Source organism: Phalacrocorax carbo, chromosome 2 (assembly GCF_963921805.1).
Source record: "Phalacrocorax carbo chromosome 2, bPhaCar2.1, whole genome shotgun sequence".
Lineage (NCBI taxonomy): Eukaryota > Metazoa > Chordata > Aves > Suliformes > Phalacrocoracidae > Phalacrocorax > Phalacrocorax carbo.
This window is the reverse complement of record NC_087514.1, coordinates 56,770,574-56,786,244: the sequence shown is the minus strand read 5'-3', so window position 1 is coordinate 56,786,244 and position 15,671 is coordinate 56,770,574. Positions and strand designations below refer to the sequence as shown.

General features: G+C 39.1%; 1 protein-coding gene across 5 annotated transcripts in view; it reads right to left on the bottom strand.

Moving 5' to 3' along the window:
- Positions 1-15,671, bottom strand: part of ANKRD12 (ankyrin repeat domain 12) — a 66,177-nt gene that overhangs the window by 12,954 nt on the left and 37,552 nt on the right. For all 5 annotated transcript variants that reach the window (XM_064442993.1, XM_064442992.1, XM_064442995.1 and 2 more), the window contains 4 exons: positions 14,808-15,008; positions 10,486-10,628; positions 9,044-9,191; positions 697-5,387 (listed from right to left, as the gene is read on the bottom strand). In XM_064442993.1, the coding sequence (XP_064299063.1) occupies positions 697-5,387; positions 9,044-9,191; positions 10,486-10,628; positions 14,808-15,008 (5,183 nt within the window). The remainder of the gene's footprint in view (positions 1-696; positions 5,388-9,043; positions 9,192-10,485; positions 10,629-14,807; positions 15,009-15,671) is intronic.

The window sequence follows — 15,671 nt, the reverse complement described above, 5'->3', positions numbered from 1 at the left end:
TTGAACCAATTACGTTCTGCATTGCACAGGCCTCCCTCACAGCTGTCATCAGGAATATGCCCATGTCAGAACTACAGAGAGCTTAGAACTAAACAAGCATCCTTGAACTATGGATGTTCTTCAGTGAAAAGAAAAAAGAATTTCACATTATTAAATAAAAGCCAGAACACTTTAAACTGGTGGATTACAAGAGCCAGGACGCAGAAGATTATGTCTGCCGCTCTTAGGATTGTTAAAGAGAAACCGACATAGCTGGCAGGCATTCTCCTGCTTAAAACTTCTGGTGATGGACTTAATATTTTTAAGCAGTCCACCTTCACCCCCTCTCCAAATGAGACAGCTTCGAATAATTAGTTTTAGCCAAATTATCACCAGCAAGAATTCAGAGGAGTTCTGAACAACTGACTTAACTTTTGAAAATCTAGGCTTTACAGTAGTAAATACTTGGAAATATATCTGACTGTGTGTCTTTTACAGGTGATATACACAGTAATGACTGTGAAACTGCTGTTTATATTTCCACTGAATGGGGCTTTTAAATAGGACATTACTGGTCAGTATTAATTTGACATATGTCAACTTGACTATTTTCAGCACAAGTATTCAGAAGCAAGTTAGGAAGAATATGGAAGTTACAGAAACAAAACTAAAACATGCCTTTCATAGTACTGTATATTTAAAGACCATGTTACTTACAGTTGGGATGCATATCTTGCTCAAGGGATTGCCATCCAGTAGGTAGGAGCCATTGAAGGTCACGTATTCATCATAATATTGAGGTGCCTGAGGAATAACGCTGCACAGTAATTTACGCTTCTCTTCTATTTTTTTTCTTATGTGCAAGTATTCAAAATACGGGTTTGCCCGCTCAGAACTGTATGGCTGAATCTCTTCAAGTTTCAAAGAATCCACAATAGCTGCCAGCGACTGCTGGGTTTTCTCCTTAGCCTGCAGTAAAGAAGGGTTCACTTGCACAGGCTGAGGCACACGCGAGACCTTCCTTTTACGTGGATGATGTACCTGAGCATCATCCTCTTCAGTTAATCTAATCTTTGCTTTCATAGATGCTGATGATTCAGACTCTTTTTCTGATGTCTGCGTGCAGCCAACAGGATTCTGCTTACCCTGGTTAGCGAGCATATTTGCTCTGTTCCTCGTGATTCTTTGAGGTACGTCTTGCTGTTCCACCTTCTGATCCTCAGCAATTTCTTCTTCTAGTTTAACTATTTGGCTGTATTTATGCACCTCTTCCTGCGTAATCTGTTGTGAACTATTTTCCAAATGAGATAAAGAGGAGTACTGTGGTGGATCATCTGTCAACACATTTTCTCTGTCTGCAGTGCAGGGTTTTTTATTAGCTGATTCGTTCGTAATTCCCTTTGACATTCCTGAACTTAGCTCACACAGATCAGTGTCGGCTTTACTATCAACATGCACTGAAACCAACTTTTCTTGTTGACCTTTTTCATTTCTAATGTCTGAAGCATCTGCTGTGTTACTCTCCACTTCACTCTGAGCATTCTTACAAGCAAGTTTATTTAATGTGTACGAATTTGCATTTAATTGTGAACTGCTATCACTTTCAGGAATATCTTTTTCTAATGGTACTGTAGGTAAATCATTCACCCTTTCATAGCTCTGTGCAATATCCTTCACAGAGCTCTCAGAACACACAGCAATGGGTGCATCAGCCTTCTTAATGTTGGAAGGGAAGACAGCATTTTCCATCTCTCTGGTACTAGTAGCATCTGTATCCAAAGTCGAAGTTGTAGCTTGAACAAGATTTTGTTGTTGTACAAACGATGAATCTTGACTGCTAATGCCTGGTAAAGCAATGTGTTTAGACACATCTGGGAGTGGCTGGATAGGTAAAGAACAAGGCAACTGTGAAGGCAAAACCGACGCAGATTCTAGAGAACTGGAATTTCCCTTGACTTCAGCATGCTGAGGCAAAAATTCAGATACTTGTTGCTCTTTTAGTGTCCGGTTTTCAGAATTATGCATTGCTATAACACTGTTAGTATCCTGCTCTGATACACCATAACCTGAGCTGTTAAACTCATTGTTTAATGAATTAAGTCTGTCAAAAGGCACATCCCACTGTTTGGTTTGCTGAGTCACGCCACTTTGACTACACGGCTCTAAATGCATATTATAGTCTTCTGAAGGGCTCATCTGAGCAGTATTTTTAATGGTACCCATACCTGTTGTTGCCTGCTTGCTGCTAGCAGCTCCAGTCAGAGATGATGTAAAGTTTGACTGCAAACCAGACGTACTATGAAAATCTCTTTCAAGCATGCTACATGGTAGTTCTGGTTTAGGAGAAGTGCTAACGTAAGTCTGAACTGATGGCAGAGCATTCTGATTATTTTCTTCTGGTATTTGAGGCTGTTTGCTGTGCTCAGAAACGGCAGCAGGCATGCTGCATCTTCGAACCTCTACAACAGGTCTACACTCATTTAAAACCAGTTTAACATCTTCAACAGATGCTGACCTAATGTACGCTGGTGGAAGCCTGCTTGTGAAAGGTGGCTTAATGCGATCTGGCAACTCAGCAAGACCATCGGTCTCTTTTTCAAGAAGGGCTGGTGATTTGGCACTTGCCAAAAACGGTGATTGTGAAAAAGACATTTGGGAATCAGAACCTTCTAGCGTAAAGTCTGAGTCATATTCAATTACAGGCCTTGGAGTAGTTACTGTGGTATGGCAAGAATCCTCAGAGCTTGCAACTGAAACCATGGACACTGATCTGGAGCTCAGACCCGTCTTTTCACTTTCTGATTTGGGGGATCTATTTAAATTATCTAAACCCAAGGAAGACTTTATAACATTGATGCTTCTTGTATCTACTGATTGCGATCTATTACTCGTAGCATCTTTCTGCTGTTTTTCCTTCATGCAAGCATCTGGCAGCTCTGAGCTTTTTGAACGAATCAGTTCTTTGCTTTTTACTTCAGCTAACGAGTGTTTTGGGTTTTCTTTCATCTTGTTAAGTTCTAAACAAGTGCGGTTTCTTAAACGTTCCTTCTCTTTCTGTTTTATTTTTTCTTTATGTTTTCTATGCCACTGCTCTATTTCCAGATCTTTCAAACTAAGCATTCTTTCAAAACTAGTTTGCATTAAATCATCATTGACTAATCTTTTTTCTTTAGGTCGAGCATCCTTTGCTGCAGGAGCTGGCTTAGGCTTAAGTTTCTCATGTTCGAGTTTTAGTTTAAGTAAACTACTTTGATGCAATTTATCTTTATGCTTGTCTCTCTCTTTGTATCGGTCTATATCTTTATCTTTTTTATCTTTCTCTCTACCATCTGGAGTTTTCAACAAATCATCTTTTGGTTTTTCTTTCAAAGATGACAGTTTGTCATGCACAGTTTTATTACTTTCTGTAATACTGCATCTCCTTTCCTCTTGCATGTGTTTTGAGTTTCCTACTGTTGAAGTCTCCTTGTCTTTGGATTTGTCTTTTTTTTCAAGTTCCTTTTCTTTGTCTTTAGTTCTGTTTTTTTCTGATTTAGTATGTTCAGATTCTTTTTCAGACTGTTTGGCTTTTCTTTCAGTACAGTGTTTTTCTTTGCTTTCAGCCCAATGTCTGTCTTTATCAGCCTTTTCTTTATCATGCTTCTTATCAGTTTTTTCTTTATTTCTTTCTTTGTCATCAAGTTTTTTAAGAGTATTCATGCTTTTTATTTTATCATTTTCCTTATGGCATCTTTCTGCTTGCTGGAAACTGGGCTTCTCCTTTACTTTCTCTGTATTTTCAGCTAATTTTGCTTTTTCTTTCTCTGTCTTATATTCATGTTTTACCTTTTTCTCTTTTTCCCCATTTTTTCTTTCTATCTTGTCAACATCTTTTTCTTTGGCTGAGGTTCGCTTTTCAGCCTTTTCTTTGTTTTCCTTTAAATTCTTTTCCTGCTTTTCAGAATCTGTTTCTTTTTCTATTAAATGCATGCTGGCTGCCTCATCTTTAACACCAAAGCAGAACAACTCAATTTCTTTATCTGCAAGCATAACTTCTTTTTCTTCTTTTGTATCTTTTATTTTTTCATTCTTGAGAAACTTCTCATTTTCCTTTTTGTTCTTCTCTTTCTCTCTCTCCTCTTTAGCATTTCTCTCTTTTTGGAACTGTCTCTCCTTAACTGACTTATCTTCTTTTGCCACAGCTTTTTCTAGCTTTGATTTTCTGTCTGAAGAAAGAGATTCATGTTCTATATTTAATAACATATCTTCATTTTCATCACTTTTAAAAAAGTTCTCTTTCCAAAATTCTCTGTCAAACTCAATACTTCTTTGAACCTCTTTATCTTTATGTTTATGTTTTTCCTTTTCCCCATCCTGTTCCTTTTTGTGCTTGTCCTTTTCTCTTTCTTTGTGCCTTAATTTATGCTTTTTAAGTGTTTTACCTTCCTTGTCAATCTTTCTCAGAGCATACTCTGAATTCTCAAACGTTGAGCTATTATCTTCCTCTTTAATTTTAGGACTAGATTTTTCACCAAATTCTAAGTTAAAATCTTTCTGATGATGCTTGCTTTTTTCTTTGTGCTTGCAAGATTTGCCGCTAGAACTTTCTATTAGATATTCAGAATCAGTGTTGTGATCATACCGAACTAATTCAGATTGCAATGTTATTTCAGAACCTCCTGGTGATAAGCAAGTTTTGGTGTTCTCTTGCTTTAATGGTGTTGACTGCTTTTCACTTAGTCCACAGGGATGCTTTGGAGATTTGCCAGCAGTGATATGAAATAGATGTAAAGAAGAATCTTCTTTTGGGGTGAAGGACTTCTTAAAAGTTTCCTCCTCTCTAGTTTTATCTAAAGAATCTAACCCAGAAGTAGCTATATTTGTTACTCTAGCATTTTCTTTCTCTTGCTTTAGTTCTTGATTCTCTTTATTTTTGCTCTGATTTTTTACTTTCCTTTTAACTTTGCCTTTTTGCTTGTGTTCATTTGTAACCATATATTCTTTCTTCACTCTTACATCAGAATTTGATGTTTCTGAAATAGAGCAGGGAGAGACTATCTTCTTGTCTTGAAGTGTTTCTTCATCTGAACTTTCAGAACTTGAATACAGAACTCTAGATGGTTTCTGCTTTTTGCTTTTAAAGGATTTTGGGTAGACAACTTTCTCTTGTTTCACAAATAAGCTGTTCTTTTCAATTTCAGTCTCATCCTCTTTCCTTAGGTCTTTTCTAAGAATATGTCTGTCATCAATCATTTTTTTCATTTCATCTTCATCATCATCTTTAAACTCATACTCATCAAGAGCAGATGGAAGTGGTGCCTTACTAGGTACCATATGTTTGTTGTCATTGGCTACAGAATCCTTTTCTGCTTCTGAATCAACATTCCCTTCTACACTGGAAGGATTTACAGATGGAGCTTCTTCAGAATCTAGAGTAAGAAAACTGAAAATTAGTTGAATACTGATGGGACATTCTTCACACTTTATTTCAGGACAAAACAGTTCAGTTTGGCAGTCATACTGCTATACAATTGGAAAAAATCAAAAAACACTCATAATTCTAGCGAGAAGTTTTATTGTGTTAAGCTTAAGAGAAGACAAAAGGTCAAGAAGCCAAAGTGCTCCCCAGGCTTTACAGCTGTCACTCAGGTATGTAAAAATATTAATTAGCATTTATATCCCAATCTAATAAAAGCAGTGCACTTTAAATTTTGTAAACCTCATCTATTATGCATAATTCCTGCACAACCTGACTCTTTCTGAAGGACATCTTGCTATGATGACAAATTCCTCTAAGAATTCATCAACTCTTATGCTAACAACTCAACTATGTTCCTCCACATGAACTATTTAGTTATGTTTCAATGGCAGATGAACTTTCGTTCTTAAAGAGCTGCTCGTGTAAAGAAATTCCCTCATGAACCTTTATACACCTGATATGGACAGACTCAAGTAGGCTATGCTGTAATTCATTGCAACTGGTCTCTGCTATAAGAGTGCACAGCATAGAGCAGATATGTTGTACTGGATGTCTTGGTCGTGCAAGTCCAACATGTAAACCTCTCAACTCTTCCTAAAATTAAATTTTAGGAAATATATGCAGTGTTATCACCTCATCATCATGTGAAAATCTAGAATTCAAAAATCTTTAAAAAGCATTTCTGGATGTATTGTTCCCTCCAAATACGGTTCTAAGTCAAGCCTCTTCAGCTGAATCTATCAGTTTGCTTTTTAAAAAGAACTGAGTATTGTCATATTCAGTACCATGGACTAGAGATTTGACATAATAAAAAGTTAACAGAATAGTTTGAAATAACAGTATAAGGAAAGTGATGAAGCCATTTCAATGCATTAGAAGTTTGAATGAGGGAAAAAAAACCTATAAAGTTCTGTGGCAAGATTCACCCTCATTTCCAGTAGGATCCTCTGTGGACCAACTGCTGGTACACAATGGTTATGACACATACCTTGCCAGCAGGCTTCTCGGCTACTTTGTATTCAACAACAAATAAAATAGATCCCAGAAGTCCCTATTATCTTCTATATTATCTGTAGCACCCAGAACATATTACTAGTTCTGTGCTATTAGTTTTTAATATATTCCACCATGCCACCCCTCCTTCTCCCCCCTCCACCCATATATACATGCTACTGTCTTACTGCCTTAACTCTAACCACTCACTGTAGCTTGTCTGTGCCTTCCCTTCACCATTTTCCTACAAGGTAGTTGCTGCTTCTCCCTTCCATGTTCCTATTTGCTTTGCTCTTAAGTCTTTCCCCATTCCAAACACATCAGACAGCTTACTCCTTAATGACCAAAAGTAAAGCAATGGGAGTACAGGAGACAGATCACCTATCCTTGAGAAACTGCAGAGAACATTCTGCTCCTCTTGGAAACCAGCCAATGGAAACTGAGCAATACTCTGCACAGACATACAAGTGCTGAGGAATCAATTGCTAAATAGTAACATGTTGCTATTATGCATATGTAAAAATATTTTTCTTAAGATTAAGTAGATTATGTGGAACAATGCCTTAAAACAGAACGACTATGCACTGTATTTAAGGTGGTTCTCCTAATGCAAAAATAGTTAACACTATGCCAGAGTATTTATTAGCTCTACATAGGTCAATATGACTTCTATGTTCCTTGAAGTATAGTGAAACCTTGAACAGAAAACACTCCTAGGGGTTTGGGTTTTGGTTTTTGTTTTGTGGGTTTTTTTTGTTTGGTTGGTTTGGGGTTTTTTTTGTTGTTCGTTTCTTTAGTTGGTTTGTTTTTTGGGTTGGTTTTTTTTTTTATTGTCAGGGAAAAAGAAACTGACTTTAACAATCACATAACACAATGCTCTCCCTCATATAATTTTCAGAGAATCGCAGAATGGTCGAGGTTGAAAGGAACCTCTAGATCTCATCTCATCCAACCCTCCCTGCTCAAGCAGGGACACCCAGAGCCAGTTGCCCAGGACCAAGTCCAGATGGCTTTTGAAAATCTCCAAGGATGGAGACTCCACAGCCTCCCTGGACAACCTGTGCCAGTGCTTGGTTACCCTCGACATTGAAAAAGTGTTTCCTGCTGTTCAGAGGGAACCACGTGTTTCAGGTTGCGCCGATTGCCTCTGGACCCGTCACTGGGCACCACTGAAAGGAGCCTGGCTCTGTTCCCTTTCCACCCTCCCTTCAGGTATTTGTACACATTCATAAGATCTCCTTGAGCCTTCTCCAGGCTGAACAGTCCCCACTCTCTCAGCCTTTCCTCAATGGAGACATGCTCCACTCCCTTCATCATCTTCCTGGCCCTCCACTGGACTCTCTCCAGTATGTCTGTGTCTCTCTTGTACTGGGGAGCCCAGAACTGGACCCAGCACTCCAGCTGTGGCCTCACCAGTGCTGAGCAGGGCAGAAGGATCACCTCCCTCAACCTGCTAGCAACGCTCCTCCTACTGCAGCCCAGGATATCACTGGCCTTTTCTGCTGGGTCATGGTCAACCTGGTGTCCACCAGGACCCCAAGGGCCTTTTCCGCAAAGCTGCTTTCCAGCTGGGCAGCCCCCAGCCTGTACTGGTGCATGGGGCAGGATTGTTCCTCCCCAGGTGCAGAACTTCACACTTCCCCTTGTTGAACTACACGGGGTTCCTGTCAGCCCATTTCTCCAACATGTCGAGGTCCCTCTGGATGTCAGCATGACCCTCTGGTACATCAGCCACTCCTCTCACTTTTGTCACCAGCAAATTTCCTGACAGTACACTCTACCCCAGTCATTAGTGAAGATGTTAAACAGGACCAAACCCAGTATTGACCCCTGAGGTGCTGGCCTCCAACCAAAGTTTGTACTACTGATGACCACCTTCTGGGCCTGGCCATTCAGCTAGTTTTCAATCCACCTTCTTTCTTTTGAGTAAAAGGATCTGAATTCCTGAAGATTCTGTGAAAGCAGAATGAAAAGTTCCTGCCTGGCACTCAAGCAAGTTACTCATGGTCAAGAATCTTTTGCTTCCAAGAAGACAGTAGTTCTTTCTGTGCCCGAAGAGGTGATAGCCACTCCTTAATCTGCAGAAATACAGTAGGGGCCAAGAATTACTGCTTCCATGTAAGATAGCTACTATCTGGTCGCCTTTACAAACCAGTGATTCCCCCACTGGCAGGGTATTTACTGAGTAAGGGTAACTAAGTTATAATCATGAGACACTACCTCCTTATTCATCTACTAAGGATGTAAAATAAGTGACTTTGGGGATATTTCCCCCTAAGAAAACCTCTCAGAAACCACTTTGTATTATAATAAATATGTTCTTTTTCTCTGCATCTTTCTCTGGTAAAACCACCATTCTGAGGTAGGGTTTATTAGGAGAGTGGGGAGGGCTTATTAAAGAGAGAGGGAGAGAAGAAAAAAAGCCAGAATAAACATTTTAAATAATTCAGTTGAAAGATTTGAAAACTAGCTCTACAAGTGGAAAACAACCTTAGCAATAGCAATTGCTACCCACAGCAACTCTTAATAGCTAACACTATGCAAAAGATAAAAACCAGCTAACTTCAGGTGAACTGATGCACTTGAAGGATGCAATTAAGTGGGTACTTTTACCTGAGCAACTGTCCTCATCATCAGAGATGGGCACCTCCCTTTTCAGTAGCATTTCCAGCTCTTCAGTTTCAGCAACATCAACAGGTCTCTCCCCATGCTTATTGGCTTGAAATGGATTTCCACCATGTCGAAGCAACAGCTTCACAATCTGCAGCATTAAATAAATTAACTTTCAGGTTTTCCACAGCACGTTACTTGACCAGCATAAAAATCTTCCATTGCACACAAGATGTGGATAATGTGATACATAACTCTAAACTCCTACCTATGAAACTCAGACTGGAAAGCAAAACTTCAGCAACTAGAATGCAAAGTCCAGGTATTCGTACTCTGCTCATTAAAAGAGGTAGCGGGGAAGACTAAAGAAAGTTGTCCTCTGTTACACAGACACAGTGTCATCGTAAAGAAAAGCAATGGTGGACTTTTGTTCTTGTTGTTCTAGCATTTCCTCACACAATTCACATGGTTCTTTACCTACCAAGATCTCTACTCCCCTGCACTCAATTGAACTCTTTTCTCCAAATTTTATAGCACTTAAGTCTAAGGTACAGGAAAAGTTTTTGAAGTGGCAGCACTATTGGTTTCCACAGCACTCCAGAAAAGCCCTGACAGATATCCAAGTATCTCACTGGAGGAACAAACTACCCTCATCTCCAACTGAATACAACACAGCAAAATCATAAATTTCTCTAGCATTAAGGGCAAAAAAAATTGTTAAAGTCACAATGATACCAATGCCACTGCATTTTCAACACAGTATCCAGTATTGGTTACTTTTTTTTTTGTCCTACATGCTAAGAGTGTCACCAGCAGACAGTGATATGGTAACATGAAACTTCAGAATTTTTCTGATACATAATGTCAGTGAGATGGTCACTGATACATATGCTGAGACAAGCAAGAGGTCCTGTTCTCCAAATCTCTACTACAGTTTTATGCAAGTTCAATTTAAAGACACACTTTTGTTTAGATACCCATTAGAAACAGTTATGAAGCAGTTAATAAAAATTTCACAATCAGATTATCATGATTCTCTTCACTAGCCTTTCCAGAATATCCTTTCAAACGGAACGCCTTTTTTGGAAAGTATACTTGATTTAAGGATATTTTCTATTCTTTGCTTTATATATCAGATCACACGTAGTAATGGAATAAGACAGACATAAAAGGAAAGCAGAGACATTTCTGCATCTAGTTTGTAGAAAAAGTGAAACTTTTAAATATTTGAGAAAACAGATACTGGTAGAAAGTACCTGGCAACAGAAGAAGGATGAAAAGCAAGATGAAACAAAGAAAACCAAAACAACTTTAAGATGCCCCCAGAACAGCAGAAGCAGAATTATAAAACCATATGAGAGTAATCAGGACGGTTAGGATTTGTTCTAAAGACTGAGCATTTCAAACCACTCGCTTATTCCCCTCCCACTCTCCACCAAACTCACATTTCTATGTCCACTACTAGCAGAATCGTGAAGTGGCGTGTCATCATCCAAGCCCTGTGTGTTCACATCGGCTCCTGCTGCTATCAGGACTTTAGCAACGTCGTAGTAACCAACATTACAAGCTTCATGCAGTGGTGTCCAACCTATAGAGAAGAGTGGTAAGTTTGAAAGGTCAAAGATTTAAGTTTGGTATCGCCTTGAAACATTTAAAAATACAATCACACGCAGTAGTCGGCAGGAAGGTAATGACATCCATCTGATGAACAACACATGCTTTATCAACTTTAAACCTCATGCCAACAAATTCCAATTTTTACTGTCATTGAATTTAACACAGGAATCACTAATCAAACAGTGAAAGTCAAAACCCACCAAAAAATCCCTAGGTTAAACATGTACAAATTCTTCGACTAGTGAGCATTTGAACACAGTGTTAGGTATATATAAACAGTGTTATTCTATAAGGAAACAGTTTGAAAACCACACTATCGGAAAGAACAAGTATGGCAAATTATCATAACCAGTGCTCCTTCAGAGCCACTGACCATGTACCAGGCATCACTAATACCATTCAGCAGCTATTAGTCTAGATAGCAAGCTAATAATATAGATTGGCAGAGAACTTATTCCTGATATTTCCTAGACAATTAGTCATTTTTAGCAATTTCGATTTCCAAATTGATAACTCCAAAATCAAAGTTCACTGTTCATTTTTTTGTAGCAGAGCCTCAACTGAAGATGACGCAACCCACACACATTATATTCCTTACATCAATTTCGTGTCTCCAGTTTGATGCCTTCCACTTCAGAGCTGCCCTGAACTTCCAGCCTGCTGTTGATGCCTTCTCAAAGCCCAGTTCTGGGAAGGCATTCAACTTTTGTTTCCAACATAACCAGTGAAAGAAGAGTTTATTCACTTGAACTCTGCATCTAATCAGTACCTCCATGAAGAGGAGGTACAAGAAGAAACCCCTGACTTATCTAATCCATCAGTAAGGTAATTTCTCATCATCATCTCTCACTCAACTTCTCACCTGCCACTCAATTAAATAAAAATAAAAAAAACAACAAACAAGACAAAAAATGTGCGCTAAATTTCCTCTCCAATCATCCCTTTGATCACTCACTTTCAGTACTGCTTGTCTACCACCTCCTTCCTTCCATTTTCTTGTCATTTGCCTTTTTCCAACTCACCCACAATGATGTGGGATGACTCTTCTGCTCTTAGCCCTCTGATCCCTATCGTTTTCCCCTCATATTAATTGTCTCTGTAATTCATTCTCCTCCATGTTTTACTGCTTTGCCTTTCTATCCCATCACAATGTCCAGCCTGCCAACTCTAGTCCTGGCTTGCTCTCATAACATCTGTTTCCTTTACTCTTGTTCTCACACAGCAGTATCGTTCTGGCAGATATCCCATGAGCAGGTTTACTTCCTCCATTACTAATTCATTTTCTGCTCCTTTAGTTCTGCCAAATTCTTAGATAAAAAACTCTAATTCTCTGAACTTCACTGCATCCTAAATTCTTGCTTTGCCTCCACCCGTGACTCACTGCTCAAATCCTCCTCCTCTTCTTGACTTTTTCCTCTGCACAGGATTTTGAGGCTCAGCCACCTCTGCTTCTCCCTTTGGATTACCAATGGAAAAGTATCTCACTTGATCCCAAACACCTCCTCCAGAATTCTGAGTGAAGTCTCTACAGACTTGCTCCCAATCGATTCTCAGAACCAACTCTCAACCATTCTCCTCAACCTTTCATTGGCCTTTAAAATTAAATAACAGTAGCAGGTCAGGCTGGGATTAAGTGATGAAGTTAACTTCCTTCATAGCAGCCCATATAGTGCTGTGCATTGCATTTGGGGTTAAAACAGTGTTCGTAACACACCAGTGTTTTGGCTACTGCTGAACAGGGCTTGTACAGTGTCAAGGCTTTCTCTCTCCCTCCCACCGCCCCAGAGGCTGGACAGCCAGGACAGCTGACCCAAACTGACCAAAGGGATATTCCATACCATGGAACGTCATGGTCAGCCATAAAAGCTGAGAGAATGGGGAAGGACGGGGGGATGTTCTTAGTTATGGCATTTTCTTCCCAAGCAACTGTTAGACCTGCTGAGGCCCTGCTTCCTGGGAATTGGCTGGACATCTGCCTGCCAATGGGAAGCAGTGAATGAACTCTTCTTTTTCCTTTGCTTACACGTGCAGCTTTTGCTTTTCTTATTAAACAGTCTTCAACTCAATCCATGAGGGCTTTTTTCCATCTTATGTTCTCCCTCTGCCCTGTTGAGGAGGGGGAGTGAGAGAGCAGCTGGGTGGGTGTCTGGCTGGCCAAGGTTAACCCACCACAACATGCCTTCTTGAAGTGTTTCCATTCTCCCTGTGATTTCTATGGGTCTGTCTTCCCCTGACTTCCCCCATGTTTTCTAAAATTGCTCTTTCAACAAGTTCTTCTCATCATCCCCCCTCAACTTCTCTGAAGATCCCACTGCATTCTACTTCTGCTTCCTTTCTCCCTCTACAAATGAGTCCTGGGCAGCCTCATCTTCAAACATAAATTCAGCTATGCTCTGTACACCAAGAAATCACTGCTCTGTTTCTTACCTAAACTCAAGATTTTAGTCCATCTCATAATATTTTCTCTCAATATCAAGTTTGAGCTGACAACTAATTGTACCATATAGTTCTTAATTTCTCTCACTGGGGCGTGCTACCTCAGCTCATTTCACCATTCTAATTTATAAGGAGAATTATACTCTCACTTTTCAGACCCATAATCTGAGCATCTTTAGCAGGCTTCACTGTAGGTCTAGTCAAAACTCTCAGTCAGACCTTCATTACGTTTTTGCTTCTGCTATGCAATGTGTGAAACTGCTCGTGCTGCCAGTTAATTATACCAACAAGTATTCTTGATATTTTCTTTATTCCCCTGGGTTGCCAGCAGCTCCCCACACATTTTGCCATGTTTCTTCAGCATTACCTTTTACATTGAGAGCACAGCCTTTTTGAACAAACCAAAAGCAACACAGCTTGCTCTTATATTTATTTCCTCACTTTCCCATGACCCACTTCTACTGTGGATGCAAAAAGAACAGTCTTTAATGACTAATGCTGAGAGGTAGAGTATTAGGAGCAGTTCGTTATGCTGTTTATATAACATACAGTTGAGACTTATATTATTTTTTAGAGTTGTCCTTGCATTTAAGAGAGAAACATCTATCGAATCCTATATTTTTATAGACGTCTCTTAGACCCCAACCCCACAACAACCTCTGCACCAACCCTTTATCATCTGATTTAGCCTTCCTTTCATTCTGTTCCATCCCTTCTCATTACCCCAATCACCTTCTATGCCCTAAATGTCTACCCAATACTCCAGGCTCCTAAGTCTTATGCCCCTTTACACTGGTTGAGAAAAATGCAGCAGGTACTTTGGCTTATCTCAGTATATAAATGCATTTAATTTGGTGCCTGGATAATCAACAGCTGGCAACTACCGAACTCAAAACTGCAGAGTCTGTCTTCTGTGGAAGCATTACTTCAGGGGTCTCATATTTACTCTGCTGGAGATTTTTTTTCTAAAACATGTAGAAACTTAACTACTATAAGAGTATCAAAAGCAAAATAGGCAAAAGTTTGCCAGCAGGTTCCAAAAAATTATTTAGGAGGTCTTTCAGACAGACAGGCAGGCAGCAAAGACATTTCCTTATAGAAAGGTTACTAAATAGATACTAAGAAAAGTAATGATACCAAATAAAGGATACTAAAAATGTGGTACAAATTACAACTTAACTTAAAGTTTATCAATCAGTGCTGAAATCACAGCAGATACTGACATACCAAAACTAGTACTGATCTAGCAGGACTAGACAACAAGTGCAAGCTATACCACACCCATCTGCTTTGGTGCGTATTAGCTGTCACAGTAAGAAGACAATGTACATGACAGAGCTACCACCTTCACTGTTACCAAACGTTGCATCTCCTCACATAGCCTACAATCCCATTATCAGTTACTGACTTTGTCTAGTATAATACTACAAAGTTCAGCAAGTGTGCACATGTATTTTTATATATGCCTAGTGTGCAAAGGCCCTGGCCACAGCTGAAATGTCCAGGTATTATTATACCATTCTAATAATATACTCTGTACTACAGTGTTCCAGTATTACCACTGCCATCAGAAATAAAAACGTGATTCGAAAATTTCCAACCAATTTTGTTATATTTTTCATTTGCATACAGCATAAACCAGAATTAAACCTCTGACAGCAACTTCAGCAGTAACATTTAATTTGTGCAGTTAAGAGAATATGTATCAACTTACCCGCAAAATCTTTTACATTTACATTTGCACCTAAACTGATTAGCTCCTTAACCTGTTTAACATCCCCTCGAATTGCTGCCATATGTAGAGGAGTTTCCCCTCGTTCATTTCTCTTGTTAACTTTGTCTTTTTGTCTTGAAGAGGAAGTTGGAGTTTTCTTCTGTGTTGGTGTTGTTTGTATGGGATGATTTAAGGTGGAATCTACAAAATAAGTTTTTAAATGGTCACTAAGTTATTTAACACTATTTTTACTTCATATCATTTTAATAATTATATTCAGAAGACTACAATTACTGGTGAATATTTAAATAAAGGATGTATTTGACCCTTCACATGTATCAACACAATGCCCATTTGCAATGTGCATAAGAGTGTTTTGCAAAGTCTCACTATTTTTAAAGTAGGTTTCAAGGACAGATGAGGTCTATCCAAAACACAATGTTCACATACTCTGGTATAAATTCTGGTAAAACAACACAAAGCATCACCATGCACATCTGTGTCTGCTCTGCTTCCCCTTCCTCCAGCACACTTCTGCTGTATTTTTGTGTAGCAGAATGAGTTTAAGGAATTATTGGTGATGCATTGTACTCCCTGCACTTTCTCAGTTGCGTCACCACAAATGTTTTTGAGTGGACTGGACAGTAAACTACTATTACTAAAGTTTCTCAAAGTTTTCTCAAAAATAAGGGACACCACAAAGCCAGATTTACACAGAAGGACAAACTGCAGTAAGAAAGCCTGTATGGTATTTTTCTGGCAGTCTTTGGTTACAGGGAGTCGGTTAAAATATTATCTTCTGTAATTAAAGTTATTAATATATATGATAGAAAATATGCTTCTGACAAAATAGTATTTTATGCA